The sequence below is a fragment of the Drosophila arizonae genome, chromosome 4 (assembly GCF_054131065.1).
Source record: "Drosophila arizonae isolate 15081-1271.41 chromosome 4, UAZ_ARI_1.0, whole genome shotgun sequence".
NCBI lineage: Eukaryota > Metazoa > Arthropoda > Insecta > Diptera > Drosophilidae > Drosophila > Drosophila arizonae.
The window spans coordinates 18,645,161-18,662,618 of record NC_142924.1 but is presented as its reverse complement, the minus strand read 5'-3'; the positions used below and the strand labels follow the sequence as shown (position 1 = coordinate 18,662,618).

The window sequence follows — 17,458 nt, the reverse complement described above, 5'->3', positions numbered from 1 at the left end:
TAATTGAGCTACATTAGAATTTAATGGAATATACGAGAAGAGAAATGTAATATTTCTATATGTATATACATATATATATATATATATATATATATATATATATATATATATATATTTTTAGCAATATTCATTATCTTCAGATAATTTACATGGTTTCTCTTTTTCTTGCTTCCTTGAGCTATATGAGAATTTAATGGAATATACCAAATAAGAGAACTGTAATATTTCTAGCCTTATATATGTTTATATGTTTCTTTAGTTATATTCATTATCTTCAGGAAATTTATATGTAAAGGTTTCTCTTTTACCTGCATTCTTGAATATACGAAAGGAGAACTGTAATATTTCTATATGTATATATTGGGTAGTCTAAAAAGTCTTTTCGTATTTGTAGTGAAACTTCAAATCATATTTTTTAATATTTATAATAAACTTTATTAAATCAAATATGCACCATTTTGGTCGGCCACCTTTTGCCATTTTTCCACTAGAGACATAATTCCATTCGTGTAAAACATTCGTGGTTTCTCTTTGAAAAACTGCTCCAAGTAATTTTCACAGGCTTCTCTTGAAGCCAACTTTACTCCATTAAGGGAGTTCTGCATTGACCGAAATAAATGGTAGTCCGAAGGTGCAAGGTCAGGGCTATATGGTGGATACATCAAAACTTCCCAGCCAAGCTCTCTCAGTTTTTGCCAGGTCATCAAAGATGTGTACGGTCAGGCGTTGTCCTGATGGAATACGATGCCCTTTCTTTTGATCAGTTCTGGCCGTTTTTTTTCGATTGCTTGCTTCAATCTCACCAGTTGTTCACAGTAAAGTGTCGAATCAATCGTTTGACCAGGCTGAAGCAGCTCATAGTGGATTATTCCTTTCCAATCCCACCAAACACACAGCATTACCTTTCGAGCCGTCAATCCTGACTTTGCGACCATTTGTTGAGCTTCACCACTCTTGCACCATGATCTTTTTCGCACATTATTGTCGTATTTGATCCATTTTTCGTCCCCTGTTACCATTCTCTTCAGAAATGGTTCGATTTCATTTCGTTTCAGCAAAGAATCGCAAATGTTAATTCTGTCCAATAAATTTTTCACAGACAATTCATGTGGTATCCATACATCGAGCTTCTTTTTGTAGCCAGCTTTTTCTAAATGGTTCAGAACCGTTTGATGACGATTGTTTAGTTCATTTGCGATGTCATGGCTGCTTATGTGACGGTCCTGGTCAATCCTTTCCATAATTTCATCGACTTTTTCAAAGATTGGAGCGAGGTGCATCTTTCACATCGAAATTTTCAGAACGGAAGCGAGCGAACCATTGTTGTGCTACACGAACTGATAGAGCATCGTCACCGTAAACATCATAAATTTCATTAGTGGCTTGCGTGGCATTCTTCCCTTTTTTATACAAAAATTTCAAAATATAGCGAATTTCATCATTATTTTTACTCATTTTTGAACAGCTGTAACTTTTTTCAAATTCTTTGAATTACATTTTTTTTTTTTTGGCAATCGAAGCTTAAAGTGCTACCAATCGAACACCATAATGTGCACATCATGTGATTTGTAGCACTGGAGATATATGACGCCAACGACATCTATTGGCAAAATACGAAAAAACTTTTTAGACTACCCAATATATATTTTTTTAAAGCAATTTTCATTATCTTCAGATAATTTACATGGTTTCTCTTTTTCTTGCTTTCTTGAGCTATATAAGAATTTAATGGCATATACCAAATAAGAGAACTGTAATATATCTAGCCGTATATATGGATATATGTTTCTTTAGATATATTGATTATCTTTAGGAAATTTACATGTAAAGGTTTCTCTTTTACCTGCTTTCTTGATTATACGAAAGGGGAACTGTAATATTTCTAGCCTTATATATGTTTTTATGTTTCTTTAGTTATATTCATTATCTTCAGGAAATTTATATGTAAAGGTTTCTCTTTTACCTGCTTTCTTGAATATACAAAAGGAGAACTGTAATATTTCTAGCCTTATATATGTTTATATGTTTCTTTAGTTATGTTAATTACCCTTCTTGGCCGTCATTGAGCTACATGGGAATTTAATAGAATAAATTGGTTACATAACTGTAATATTTCTAGCCTTATATACATACATACATATATATTTCTATAGCTACATTTATTATCTTCCACTTCCTGCTTAATCTTCAGCAAATTTACGTAGCAGTTTCGCGATTAAACATAAACAACTTTTGCTCACTCCCAGCTGCAAAATTTCTCTGGCTCTTTTATTTGCTGGCTCAACTCCTTTGAAATAAAATCCACACCATCTAATTAAACAAACTCGAAAAGTCGACGTGTAACCACCATAAATGAACATTAACTTGAAAATCATAAAAAGGAGTAAATGAAAAACTCTCGCCACGGCTTCTTCGTCGCCGTCGTCGTCGTCTTTTATACATAAACAAAACTCAGACTCAAATTTCATAGCATAATAAATGGCGCGCACTACCGATGCAGAAGTTGTGCCCCTGTCCCCCGCCTCCTGCACTCTTCCCCACTCTCAGCTCTCAGCCCGCTCTTGTCCTGGAGTGATGAAGTAATGAAAGTGTGCGCGCGTTGGCGAAAGAAAAATTACAATTCACGAGCGCAGCGCCAGTTATGAACTTTTTGACGTGCTAAATAATGCAGAGCAGAGTGCCCCGGGCTATGGCCAGGGGCCAAGAGCCAAGGGGTTTTTAGGACTGCGGCAGCGTGTGGCACTTCTTCATTAACTCTGGCGGACGCCTGATGATGATGAATTTTATATAAAATGCTTAAATACCTGCAATTTAACTTTTGTCCAACACCTTCTCTCCCACTTTATCTTTCTTTCTCTCTCTCTCTCTCCCTCTCTCTCTCGACATTGGAAAACATTTCAATATGCAGCAGCGCGTGTTTCTTTTAATTTAAATTGACTTCGCTCGGACTCCCAGCGGGCGCTTAAAGCGCTCCGAACTAATCAAAAAGCTATAAAAAAACTTGTGTTTTCCCGAATACTTGTTTTAGTGGCTGGCAGCGAACAGAACTCTAGGGGATTTACTATGGTAGCCTGTACTTACTCAGCTCGTTATTATTATAGACGGGAATGTGTTTACCGAGCTGAGCTGAAACTTGACTTGAAAACGGACTATGGGTTTAGAATTATAATAAATTTATTTCGTTTAATTTGATAGGATTTTCTTGTACTAATGCAAGTTTTTTCTTTACGCAGCTCCGACTAGAGAGGGATTGGCTACCAGTGCATCGTTAAAAGTATTAAATATTATGAATTATCGATTTATATGCTGGAGAATATCAGGAATATCAGAGTAATTTTTATTTTTATTGATTTATTTATTTTATTTTTTTATTTTAATTTTAAATTCCATTCATTAATGGTTTTATTTTAATAAAATTGTTTGAATATATTTTTAATCAGTTTTTATTTATTCTTGTTGCATTTCAAACGGAGAATATAAAATTTAGCTCATTAATATTAATATTAATAAATAATAAACATTTCTCTTCACATAGCTTCAATTATAAAAGGAGTAACTGCAAGTGCGTCCTTGAAAGGATTTAATATATTGCATCATCTACATATATATGTGCTGATTAATATCTGAATTATCCAAGTAAGTTTCCTGAATATCTTATTATTTTAATTATTTCGACTGCATTCCAAACGGACATGTTGATAAATCCTTATATAAATACTTCAATAATTAAGTTTTTCTTTTCCTTTACACAGCTCCAATTAGAAAAGAAATAACTAACATTGCATCTTTAAAACGACTAATAAATGTTTTCCATCATCTATTTATATGCTGAAAAATATCGGGAATATCTGAGTAAGATAGAAATAAATAAATAAGTTTGATCAAGTCTTAACGCAGCTTCAGTCATAAAAGGAATAACTAACAGTGCAACGCTAAAAGGATTACAGCTGGACATTTATTTACGTGCTCATCAGGAATCTCTGAGTAAGTTGCCTCAATCTCATATTGCTCTTTGTTAATTACACTCTGTATGCATTCCAAATGGACGTCTATCTATATATGTATATATACAATATATGAATGCATCTGCTGTAACTGAGAATCAGTGGTTGGCCCTTTGGCAAAAGAAGCTCCGTGCACTTAGCCAGACTGTCAGTCCGACTGCATCCACATAATTAATTAACGGCTGACAGCGCTACCAGCCAGATCCCATATCCAAATAAACCCAACCCATGCGCCTCACTTCTCGTGTTGCCCTTTAACTAACAGAAATGTCAAAAATGCAAGTGACAAGTGTGAAAAAAGGACGAGCACAAGCAGAAGAAGAAGAAGCAGAAGCAGAACGGCACACGGCCAGGCGAGAAAGAAAAACAAAAGCCAAGTCAGGACACACACTCTCATATGAGAGACAGCTGTGCCTGGATTGGGTTTGGGTTTGGGTTTGTTTGGGTAGCTGGGCTTGCTTTTGCTGCCTGGGAGAGGTTGTCTGTGTGTGTGTGTGGGTGTGTGGGTGTGCGTTGTCTGCTTGAAGACGTCGCGCATTCGTGCGCAGCAAAATAAATTGAAATTTTAAAATGTATGAAATTAATTTTTTGGCGCGCTTGGCTTGGAGTCGCTCCAACGCCTCGTCATGCTGATGATATCACATGATTATTTATCTTTTACGCACACTTAGACAACGGTCGACACACTCACACACACACATATGCACATATGCAAACGTGCCTCTTGGTCTGGTCCTCTTCGTCCTGGGCATGACACTTGCCAACACTTTGTCAAGTTTTTAGTATGTTGTCAGCTTTTTTTGTCTTAGCCCTTTTAAGCCATTTGTCAAACACTTTGCATGACGTCATCTGCAGGCGAAGGCTGCGACGCCTGCGACTGTTGCTAAGTGTGTCCTTAATAAGGATATGGATGAGGATATGTCATACGAGTTCATTTGCCTCCTTGGTCAGCCGAAATTCTAGACTCCAATCTCCTAGCAACCTGCTGTTGAGCTGTTACAGGGTATTAACGATGCGATCTGTTGACAGGCTTCTGCCTTCGACTGTTGGTTTACACTTGTTATCTGGCCCCTAAGTATCTTGCTCTGTGCTGGGCAAAATTTACATATAGATTAGCAAAAGGATAGCATGGCTCGAGTGGAACGGGAGACACTTGATGGGCCGTCCTGGATGCACTTTGGCAAATGGCTAACCATCATCGAATATGAGAGTCGAGTCGCAATCGAAATCGGAATGGGCGTGGGCATGGGCATGGGCGTGGGCATGGTCATGATGTCTGCAATGTGCATAAGTGGAAATCATTAAGTGCCGAGCGCATCTTGTAAACTGATGCGTAATCCTCGACTCAACCTCCTGGTCAATTGTTTTCCATTCGGACAGGCTGGCGCGCATTGTTGCCATATCCGTTTGGCTCTCGGCCAGGTTCTGCTTCTCTCTCTCTCTCTCTCTCTCATTCCCATTCTCTTTCCCTTTCTACTTCTCCTGTTGCGTTGGCCTCTTCATTGTGAGCGCGTAAATCCCCTGACAACACTTTGCCTTCCACGTTATACAAAGAAAATTTTTGCAAAAAGCAGTCGAACAATCCTTGAACAATGCATGAAATAATTGCACAGCACTGTGAGAGTGTGTATGTGTGTGTGTGTGTGTATCTGTTGTGGAAAGTTGTGGTCCTTATAGAGCAAGAGCTGGGCACACAATGAACTTGTTGTTGTTGCTGACTGCTAGCTGATGGGCATTAAAACGCGGATGATGAGGCTTAAGTAGTTACACACAGCGGCACAATTGGGACTCTTTAGGTCTCGAGCCGAGGGGCTCAAGTGCTGCCTGTAGCATATGTGTGGAGTAAGGGATATTATTGCCCTGCCAGACCGAGAGCTAACGGTGTAACTGAAGGAAATTTCTTAATAACTGAAATTATAAAGCATGCAACAATATTGCGGAACAATAAATTAAAAGCCCCGATGAGAATAAGCTAATAGACATCTGTCTCAAATTCAAATTGCTAGGCAACCCAATAGATAGAGCAATATGAAATGATATATGATTGCTTCTAGATTGTGTGAATCATTATGGGAAGTTATTGTTGTAGAAGTTTTTGATATAAGTCTAGTGCACTATTCTCTTAGATATACTATACCAAAAATCATATTAAATTGTATGAGTATTTCAGAAGTTTGGTATAGAAACAGTCTCTTAAATTCATTTCCTCTCTCAATCCCATTTAATCTTCAGCCCTTAATCTTTACTTCAACTTCAATTTCAACTGTCTTTAAAACTCTTGCAAATTTTTGGAAAGTGTCAAAGTTTCCACTTCTCACCTTATCAAGGAAGAGCTCGCTCACTCCCACACCTGCGCACGCTGGCAAAGCACATTAAAAGCAACAAATGCAATATGAAACAGACAGAGCAATAACAAAAGCAACACCAGAAGCAGGAGTCGGAGCAGGAGCAACAAACAGCAGCAGCAGCAGGAGCAGCAGCAGAAGACAGGATCATTAACATAAAATTTTATGTTTATGGCAATGATGAAAAGTCTATACAACGGCTGTCCAAAATAAATAATTACCATTAACAGCAGTCAGCATATGAAAAGAGACAGAGAGAGAGAGAGAGAAAGAGAGAGCGAGTGAGTGAGAGGGGGAGAGACAGAGGGCTTTTGAGTAAAGAATCCCTCTAGCAGCAGTTGGCATGGAGTTCATGTCAGCAGCCGCAACATTTTGTGTGACAATCAGGCTCGAGCCACGCCCCCTGATTGGGGGCCGAAAAGTATTGAAGCATTCGCAGCTGCGGGGCAGGCAATGCCATTGGCATTTATCAAATGCCTGAGCCGAGCTGGTGCGATAGGAGTGCCTGAGTGGGTGGCTGGGTGGTTTGGGTGGATTGAGTGGTTTGGTGTGGCGCGTGTTGTTTTAAACATTGGCATTCTTGTAATTACGTTTATACTCTTCACTCCGCTGTTAATTCAAATTTACGTTAATGGAAAATCATTACGCACAAATGTGTAAAGTGCACTTTTGAATTTCATTGCCGTCGACTGAGTGTGCGTGTGTGTGTGCATCAGCTTTTGATATGCCGTGCGGCGCTTTTAATGCAACCTGCCAACTTGGCTGCTGCAAATTTTTAATGAGCTTCAAGTGCAGTTGTGCAGCTGCGGCAGCTGCTTATTGCTGATAAGCATGGCCAGAGCCAAGCTGAGCCAAGTTCTTGGTTGCACGATGTCGATGGGATGAGAGTTGAGCGACGAGATGAAGCTGTAGGTGTATTGTATATGTATGTATGTATACATAGGAATGTGTTCTTTAAGTAGACAAGATATTTGTTTTAAGTCGAAGAAGTCTCTGAGCTGCTCTCAGATGTCTAGATATATCGATCTATAACTAATAAGGATAATAATAATATCTAAATGAAATTATTTTTTAAAGTTCCTTGAATTCGTTTGTTAATCCTTAGGTAATTCAAGATGTTCAAGATGCTTGTTCTTTAATAATATGTCTGATTAATCTGAATGATATCCATTATGTCTATACAATAAACTTTTTTGCTAAGTTTAAAACATCTTCTCATTTAAATATCTTTTAAATTTTTAGTTGAAATTCAAATCATGTTAAAATATATTCTTTAATCCCTTCAGACATCTTCTCATATATAAAGATTTCTGCTTAAATCGTAAATCATATTTCTGTAGAATCTTCTATCATTTAAATTTCTAAAGTTCTAGTAAAATTTCTGTTTATATACAAAATATTATTATAGGGCATATATTTTTATAGACCCATTCTCCCTCTCTTTCACTTTCTACTTCCCTCTATCCACCATACTTTCTCAAACCCCTTTCAGCTAACATCTCATCTGCACACACTATATAAATTGACATTTACCTAAAGTTCTTAAATACTCTCAACTGCAAGCTGAAACTTTTCCTTAGTTTCTTTTTGTTGTTGTTGCCATTTCCCACGCACAATTGTCTGCAATCGATATCCAGCGACCTTGAAAGCTTCTCATAATATCCGCATAAAAAGCACGTGCTGTCAACTGTGTCAAATGCTTAGAGCTTGCCGCCCACGCACAAAGGCAATAGGGAGCGCTCCCTAAACGATTTTCATTGTCAAGGTCACACGCACAGAATGGGAAGGCAGCGACGCTTACAGCCGGCCGGCGTGTCCTTGAAGCCCAATTCAGCACAGCTTTGGAGGAAGCAAATTTGTGTGGGTGTGTGTGTGTGAGTGTGTGTTTGTGTGTGGCAAATGGCAGCTACTTGGCCTTGGCACCGACATTGAAACATGGAGCGCCCCTAGCAACAAGCGACAAGCGGCAAGAAAAAAAAGCTCGGTTGGCATTTTAAATATATACTAACTTTTAGTGCGGCAACTCTGATTTAGTTGTGAAGTTTGGGTATGTGGATAATGGAGAACAGCAGGAGTAGTAGATGCAGTTAATGCTTGAGTTATGGAATTTCGTTTTAACTTGGTTTATAGTAATAAAAGTCTCTCAGGCAAAGGATTGTGATTAAAAATTATGAAAATTGTTTTTAAGTTCTTCAGGGAAAACAAATTTTATTAAGTTCGTCTTGCAAATAACCTTTTAAAATGTTAATTTTTTTTTTAATAATTGGAAATATTCTATAAAGTTTAGAAGTATGTATTACACTATATTTATATGAACTTTATAATTTATAATTTATCTGGAAATATGTATTATAATAAAATTATATTCATTTCAAGATTTTATAGCGTATTGTATACAATTTTATTATTATTACAATTTGTATTTTATTATTATATTTATTTTATTTTTATATTTATTTTGTTATTATTTTTATTTTTTTATTATATTTATTTATTAATATTTTTATTTTATTATTATTTATTACATCTTATAGAATTTTCCTAAATAATAGTTTTAATTTTTTTTTACAAAGTGTATTAAATCTTCGTCAATATTTTCATTTATTTGCTCAAAATTGTTGCAAGTCGAAATGCCATTTACTTAAGTGTGTGGACTGCAAAAACTAGCAGGAAGTGGTTTATCATAATGGATGAGCTAGCTCTCGCTCTTTCGCTGTGTTGCATAATGGGGGACTTCAAGGTCAGGCAGTTGGGGAATGTTTGCTGTTGCTCTGGAGCCGGAACTGTTTGTTTCAAGGCTAAAGCTGGTGCTCCCGTTGGTTTGAGTTGGTTGTGCCGGACAAGTTGAAGGTTTGGGAAACAGCATCTTAAATTGAAAATAGAAAATTATTAAGCATTGATAAGAAAAGGAAATGCTCTTTAATCTCAGTTGTCTAAAGAAAATAAATTTGTTTTATATAACTATAAATTTTGATTATATAAGAGAGTACAAGCAGGAGATTTTATTTTTAAGGCTGCCAAGGTTGTTATTGTTTCAACTCTTTATTTAAGTTGGTAAAAGGCAATTCCTAAATATTTTTCAATATTCTCTCGCGTCCTCAGTTTATCGCCTTTAATAATGATATAGATCATTTGTACTTTTTTCTACTTGTTTCATAGCATAATCCTTATATCTATTGTTATCATTACATATAAGGTCTAACAATGGATGCCAAGTTTACAAAGGCTGATTGTTTGCTTTTTAACCTTCAAATGAGCAGAATCAATAGAATGAATGAACTGTTAAACGATATGAAAATACTGTGAAGGAATGGTAGTGAAATATGTACAAAAATATATTTATATAAAGGTCTAATTATATATTATATTATTATAATAACACCACAACACACTAATTGACTCTCAATTTCTCAAATGAGGGGAATTGGCTGGCTACAACCAAACAATTGTTGATTCCCAGTCGAGCAAAGAGCTCGAACTGAATTCGAAGTTCGAAAAGATTCCCCTCGCTTCAGTGGTTGCCCTCACAAACAAACCCATAGAGCACGCACTGTATGAAGGAATACCCCTAGTTCGAAAGTTGCATTAGCTACCCTCTCAGTCGCTTGCTTACGTTACTTTACGTCGTAACGTAACGCGCTCTGGTTTCTGTGTGAGCTCGTTCGCTCAGTGTGCGCCCTCGGTCGTTTGTTCGCGCTCTTGCTCTCCCTCTCGCTCGCTCTCTCTGTCTTTCTTGCTCAGTGCAGTTAACGCTCTCGCGGCAAGGTAACAAAGCCAAAGCCCAGCCGTGACTGTGACTTTTTTTTCTGGGGTGGCAAATGGGAACTGCGCCCGCTGCTTACCGTCCACAGCTTGTGGTGTGAGTGGCTGTGGTTGGTGGTTCAATTGGTTGGTTGTTGGCATAAACAAAGCACACACACTCCATCCACTCCACCACTGCCGCTATGACTGTGTGTATGTGTGTGTGTGTGTGTGTTTGCCAAGGGGGGTGACATTTCGTTGAGCGAGCGCCGTGTTGCTTCCTAGGAAGCACGAACGACGTCGTCGTTGTCGCTGGCAGCGCAGCGATTTGATAAAAGTGACTGCGGCAAGGATATTTACAGTCAGTCCACGCAGAACCTTTGAAAAGGCAGCAACAGACGCTAGAGCAGCACTCTCTCTCTCTCTCGCAAGCGGAAATATTATTTCACGTAAAAACCCAAATACTGAAAACGCAAAGTTTCCGTTTTGGCGCCAAATAAAGACAAGTTCTTGGGCGCATAAAAAAGTGACAAACTCGAGTGAATAAGTGCAATAAGTGACATTTATTTAAATTATTAAACTATAAGAAAAAAACATTTATACAAAAAGCAATTTGAGCAATGGCAATCGCTTACTTTATACCCGATCAGGCGCAACTGTTGGCCAGAAGCAGGCAACAACAGGCAAGTGCGCAACAAGCAGGAGGCGGCGTCGGCTCCAGTCCAACGAATGCCAGGCAAAACGAGACCCGACAACAACAGCAGCAATCACAACAACAACAACAACAACAACAAAGGCAACAACAACAACAACGCAGCGGCAGCTCACAGTTTCGCGCCAACATTTCAGTGCCGCTGGGCCGCGAACAGGGCGCCATGTCCATGTCGGAGTTTGGCTGCTGGGAGCTGTTGGCCCAGATCTTCTGCTACGCCTTGCGGCTGTACAGCTACAATCCAGCACAGCGCCGGCCGACAGTCATACAGATCTCGTTCGAGATTAGCAGCAGCGGTGCAAGCGAGGCGAATGCGGATGGAGGTGCAGCCGATGCGGCCGGAGATGTGACAGATGCGAAGCAGGAGTAGATGTGGCCAAGAGACACAAAGACTAAACACAAACTGACTATTATTGTACAGTTAATTTTTTGGTGGCAGCTCAATCAAAGCGCATTGTGATTTTTCCGAGGATGGAGACGAAGGAGTTGGATGGATTTGAATGGAGTTTTATTTTTGATTCTTTTTGTAAAGTTGAAAGTGCTAAATGTAATTTATATATTTTTAGTATTTAAACGATTTTTAAGAAAATTCAAAATTCAAAAATTTGAAATTTGTCATCAATTTGCTGAAAGTGATATAATATAATATTGGTACTTTTTGGTGTCCAAATTTCGTTTGGGTAGTGTAGGAGCGAGTGGGTACGAAAGGTTGAGCATTTTGTATGCCTAAGTTTCAAAATGTCGTAAAGGTTTCGGGTTGTAATAGTTGGTTCAAATAGGCGTAGCAGCTGCAAAACATATTCATTTCAATATTTTCATTTAAAGGAACGAATAAAAAATATATATATTATATATGTATATCATTCAACTAATTAGAATCTGTGTCTACAACTAAACAGTCGTCAAAACACTAAGCACACACTATCATACATATACATATGCCACATACACACATACTACATACTAAGTATATATACAACTAAATGTCAAATTTTAGCATTTCTACTAGAGTAAAAAAATACAAATGTATTCCAGTCCCCCAACCAAAACTACAAATTATGATATTCTTACCGAACCAACAAATGTAACAAATGAAATACAACAAAGACAACAACTACATTGTACAAAATAGTTCATAAGCAGACAATTTTATATATACAAAACATAAACATTTAATGTGTGTCAATAAAAAAATATTTAAACAAAAAACACTACAGTAAAACCGCCGAACCAAAAAGTAAAAATAAAAACACAAAAGAATTAAAATAAATTTAAAATACAAATTTCATACTTTAAGCAGTTTTGATACACTTACAACAACTAAAAGAACAAAATATATAAATATAAAAATTTTAAGCATATTTTATGATTATTATTGACTTTAGCAAAATTACAAATATTTTTGTTTTTCTTTCGGACATTTTGTGTACGCAGCAAAAAAAAAAAAAAAAAAAAAAAGAAGAAAATTATTATAAATTAATCCAATGCTTACATGAAATAATGCAAGCCAATTACAACATTTTTATAAGACATTTGAAAATAAATACAATTTTATACAAAAACAATATTATCATAAAATGAAACTGTTTTCATAATTTATTTATAAATAATTGGGTTTTGGGATTAAGTATGGAAATTGCTAGGAAAATTTTATTTATTTTTTGTGCCATAGAAATTTGTTGCCGAAAAAGTAAATATACATATTTAATTTATATATGGATTTTTTTTTTCAGATTTACTGCTGATAAAGCAGCATCGTGAATTAAAATATTTTCTTTTTTTTTAGGCGTTATTTTGGTACTCATGACTTAATTAATTAATTAATTGTTGGCAGCTTTTTGAAGTGGAATTAATTATGCTCTCATTCGATCCTTTAACTATTTTTGCCCTGCTTAAAAAATTTCGCATATGCAAAAATAAACTAAATTATTAGGCAACTACCATTTTTATATTTCCGACGGCTTTTGGAAGTATCACAATTTGGTTTTTGTGTCTACAAAATTTAGTGCGGGAAAATAAAGCTTGTCTGCCAGTATTTATTTTACAAAAATATTCGTAAATATATCTTTGAAAAAAAAAAAAGATTTTATTTATTATTATGGTTAATTTAATTGCTTTGTTATTCATATTTCTTAAATAAATTTATTTAGTTGAATAATAATTATGCGCACAATCAATTAAAAGTAGGAAATCGGGGAATATTTATACTCATTCACGAAAGTGAATCAGTATATTGGTTTTGTGCAATGTCCGTCTTGCTGTCCGTCCGTCTGTCCGTCTGTCCGTCTGTCCGTATGAACGCAATCTATTTCGGCGCTATCGAAGCTAGAGACTTGAAATTTGGAGCACATACTCGTGTATATCTCCGATTTATAAAGTGTTAAAATTTTCCCGATCCGCCCACTAGGGGCGTGGCAAATCGGAAAATGCATTTTCCGATATACCAGAAATCATGTTAGTTAAAGAGCTAGAAAACTGAAATTTGGTATGTAGGTCCGCGCCGACCATCCAAGATCACAAGCTATGGCGGATATATCTCCGCCCATTAGGGGCGTGGCAAATCGGATAAAACTGTATCTCCTAAAGTTATAAACCTAGAATGCTGAAATTTTGCACGTAAGCTGATGTTTTGATTCTATGAAGATGGGTAAAAAATTATATATCTACGCCCACTAGGGGCGTGGCAAATCGGACCTGAAGATATTGTGATTTTTCGAATTCTGGTATATTTTAGGCACTATTGATGCTAGAGATCTGAAATTTGGTATATATACGCGGGTTGATCGCCCAAGTCCAACGAGCTATGGTAGATATATGTCCGCCCATAGGGGGCGTGGCAAACCGCAAAAATTTATATCTCCTAAAGCATAATAGCTAGAAGCTTCAAATTTGGATAGTTGAGTTACTGGTAGCCTCCTCTATCGATTCTTCAAAAAATAATTTTTACGTCTCTTTAGGGGCGTGGCATATCGAAAAATACCCTGTAATTTTCACTTTTTTGAGAGTAAGCATTCAAACTTTGCAGTTAGGGTACTGTTATCTCGTTCTAGAAACTAACCAAAAATTAGGTGTCTACGCCCAGTAGGGGCGTGGCAAATTGGAAAAGCCTCTATATTATACAGTATTAGAGTGAAACTTAACTATAGTTGATGGGATGTGAATGAGTATTCCGCAGTCGGTAACGCCCGACTGCAACGTTCTTACTTGTTTATTTTAAAATAGAAATAGAAATACATTGCACTATTCATATCTTTATGTGGATAAAATTAAATACAAATTTTTAGAGGATTATTCCTATTTATTTGTTGGACTCATTTGAAATTTACATACGCTCTGAAATGTCTGGAATAAAGCTTAGTAAATGATAAATTTTCAGCTTTCACAAATAATCAAGCTCAACAATTATCTGTTCATCTGAAACTATTTCATTTGGCATTTTGTGCAGTCCGACACAGGTTGAGAGTTTATACTCATGTATGTGTAGCTCTCTTGCCCCGGTAATAGTTCCTCACCTTCATAATAATCGGTTGGACATAATGAATTCTCATTGTAATACGAAAACGCTTCGTTCGTGCCTCCAGGCAAAAATGCATCCATAGGCGTTCCATTTGGGAAATGATTAAAATAATTTCCCTTGCCGTACGAATACTGATAATTGGAGATAAAATCTGTTTGATTTTGCATCGAATTCGTATTTTGATAATAATCTTCATTTAATTGTTGGGGACTTATATGCCATTGATCTGCATTGACATTCATACTCTGATACCAGTTCTCATATGCATGCTGCTCCATGTTTGAGACACCATCTTGACTCTCTTGTGGATCATAGGCATCCAATCCAGCAGTATTACGATCCATATTGGTGTAGTTTCCTACATTACCTAGATCGGAGTATTGATACGCGGCTTGATTCATGTATGAAACACCATCTTGACTCTCTTGTGGATCATATCCATCCAATCCAGCAGTATTACGATCCATGTTGGTGTAGTTTACTGTACTGCCTAGATTTGAGTATTGAAACTCGGTTTGGTTTAGTTGCGCCCAAGCGTTGGCATCAACTGCATAATTTTGATTGGCTGCCTCATTGCTGGTTATCAGGCAGTTGTTTTCATTGGAATAGCAGCCATGCAAATTAGGAGAACCACAATTTTCATTAAAAGCTTGGGATGGAGCATAGCTACAGTAGCCGAATGCGTCTTCGTAATTCAGTTTCTTACTCGGGTCTGGCGTTGAAACTTTAAGAAGTGGGAATTAGTGAAGAAATTAAATATAAATTGTTCCCAGCTCTTCACTTACACACATTGCCACCGAAATGTGAACCTTCGTTACTATTAAGAGTGGAAATAAATAATATTTATTAGAATAAAATATATAGAATCATATTATTTTATACCTACCCTTCCACACATATATCTGTTTGTACAGCTGATGCTGGAAAGTGTTCTGTATATTCAGAAGCATTGGTATTATCCTCCACACCGTCTTGTATGTTGGAAAACATTGGAGAGCTGAGGTATTCTGTTTTCAAACTAGACTCCATCCCGTGGCTTGTTAGATTATGCTACAAATGGTGGAAGAGTTTAATAATAGGAAATCTTTTCAGTTAAGAGTTATTTACCTAGGTGTGCTTTGACTAGACTTTTTTCAGAGTATTTATAATATTTTTCGCCAAAAGTTGAATAGAAGAAGAAGAAGAGCTTCACTGACAAGCATTACAATTGAATATTACGAGTCACGCTTGACTGAGATCTTTGATCTGCCATTAAAGACTAGCTCAAACCCTTGCTGATCTGCCTTAAAGAGACCTCCGCATTTCTTTATTAAATAAAACAAATCTCACCTTTGTTTGCCAGCTGCCACTGTCTGCTATCTGTCTGTCCTGGGCGGGCTGTTAACCCTTTCGTTAGCCGGGCGCAACCCTTTCGCCCACATGCATTTACCGATGCTTATCGCAAAACCAATATGTCACCTTGCAGGGAAAACAGTTTTTGGCATGGCATATTTCTGTGGTGTCATGCCACAAGTTGCGGCAAGGGTTAAATTAAAAGGTTACGCTGCTTATAAGCCACCGCAGTTCTCACTCACACTTGCACATGAAAATTGTGAAAGGAAAAAACAAAGTCAACTGGGGAAATGCTCAAGTCATCGGGCTGTCGCCCCTAGAGCATAATTGTGACCCGAAATGCAACATCTGTGACAAATGATCGACGCTCGCTGATAACTCGGACAGTCGAAAATGTTTGTAGTTGATAATTATGCAAACATTTCGGGTCGCTAATTTGCCGCATTATCTTAATTTAAATCGCGCAAAAGCGCATTGAACATATTTAATTGTCGTGACATGACAACAAGCGACCTGGAAATTAGGGTCCTTCGGCGGCTGACCCAGCCTGGCTGGCTAACTGGCTGGGCCCATTCCACATTCATAGGGTTAAGTGTTCAGTTTTTTGTTTGGTTTTCGCGTGTGGCTTGATTTTTGGCAACGATAAGCGACTCGGAAATTGTAGGGTATGCAAATGCTAGCACTTTTAGTCGCGTGTCCTGCCCGTGCACAGGGATTGCCTGCCAGCAGAGAGGCCGGCAGGCAGCCAATTATGCTCGGAATTCGAGAGTCAATTAATGATAAAATATTTGCAGTTAATTGAGAAATGCATGTTTTAAATTTCATTTTGTATATAATAAATCAAACAATTATAGGGAGTTGAATGGATAGAATAAATATGTATGTATATTTATATATTTTAAATAAATAAAATAATGTAAAATATATTTATATTTATTTACTCTTTTATTTATTTACTTATTAATTAATTTATTTACTTATTTAATTCATTTATTTACTTATTTAATTAATTTATTTATTTATTCATTTATATATGTATTTATTTATTGATACGTTTATTTATTTTTACATATATTTATTTATGTATTCATGTATGTATTCATTTATTTATACATTTATTTATTCATTCATTTATTTATTTACTTTTTTATTTATTTATTCATTTATTTATGTATTTATTTATTTATACATTTATTTATTTTTACATTTATTTATCTTTTAATTTATTCATTTATTTAGAACAACAAAAATAATTTGACTTTAAATGATGCGCTCCGAATTAAGTTGAGATCTCTGGCACAGCCTTAGCCTGCCCTAGAATATATAAGGAGGCATTAAGTGCCTATCTATTCCAATGAACCTCTTAAAAAATCAAGTCCTCTTCCATATATTAAAGAGATTTGTTCTATTTCTCTTTATCAATTGTATTGTTAATATATTAAATTGTATTGTTATAGTTAATAATATTAACAAATCTTTCTTTAAGGATATTCTGCATTGGCATTGGTCTAACTAATGCTCAAGTATTATTATTATTATTGTATTTATATCAATCATAACTCTAAAATTTCCAAAGACCCAGTCAATACCTGTTCGAATGCACCTTTTAAAGTGTGTTTTGTATTCGCCTAAGCCAAAGCGAATAAATACATTGCCCCACGTCTAAGCCAAAACAATAGGTATTATAATAATGGGTTTCTCGTATGGCCAAATGAGTCACTTGACTTGACTGCGGCTAAGTTGAAGCGGAACTTCGCATGCAGTTTGAGGCAAAAGCTAATTACAAGCGGAGGGTCTATTGATTTTT

The 17,458-nt window shown here is 36.4% G+C and overlaps 2 protein-coding genes and 1 long non-coding RNA gene across 7 annotated transcripts in view; 2 read left to right on the top strand and 1 right to left on the bottom strand.

Moving 5' to 3' along the window:
- LOC149269343 (uncharacterized) overlaps positions 1-17,458 on the top strand; it is a 120,704-nt gene that overhangs the window by 10,718 nt on the left and 92,528 nt on the right. For all 5 annotated transcript variants that reach the window (XR_016269886.1, XR_016269883.1, XR_016269884.1 and 2 more), the window contains exons 2-4: positions 3,234-3,330; positions 3,536-3,636; positions 3,753-3,984. This is a non-coding gene — a long non-coding RNA (uncharacterized LOC149269343). The remainder of the gene's footprint in view (positions 1-3,233; positions 3,331-3,535; positions 3,637-3,752; positions 3,985-17,458) is intronic.
- Positions 8,898-12,136, top strand: grim (cell death protein Grim). The gene has a single exon (XM_089467060.1). It carries the CDS (start codon positions 10,711-10,713, stop codon positions 11,170-11,172), a length of 462 nt encoding a protein of 153 aa, XP_089323186.1. The 5' UTR covers positions 8,898-10,710; the 3' UTR covers positions 11,173-12,136.
- LOC108612785 (uncharacterized) lies at positions 14,080-15,567 on the bottom strand. Its single transcript, XM_018005783.2, has 4 exons — positions 15,427-15,567; positions 15,206-15,369; positions 15,105-15,136; positions 14,080-15,043 (listed from the first exon to the last, which is right to left on the bottom strand). Exons 2-4 carry the CDS (start codon positions 15,346-15,348, stop codon positions 14,223-14,225), a joined length of 996 nt encoding a protein of 331 aa, XP_017861272.1. The 5' UTR covers positions 15,349-15,369; positions 15,427-15,567; the 3' UTR covers positions 14,080-14,222.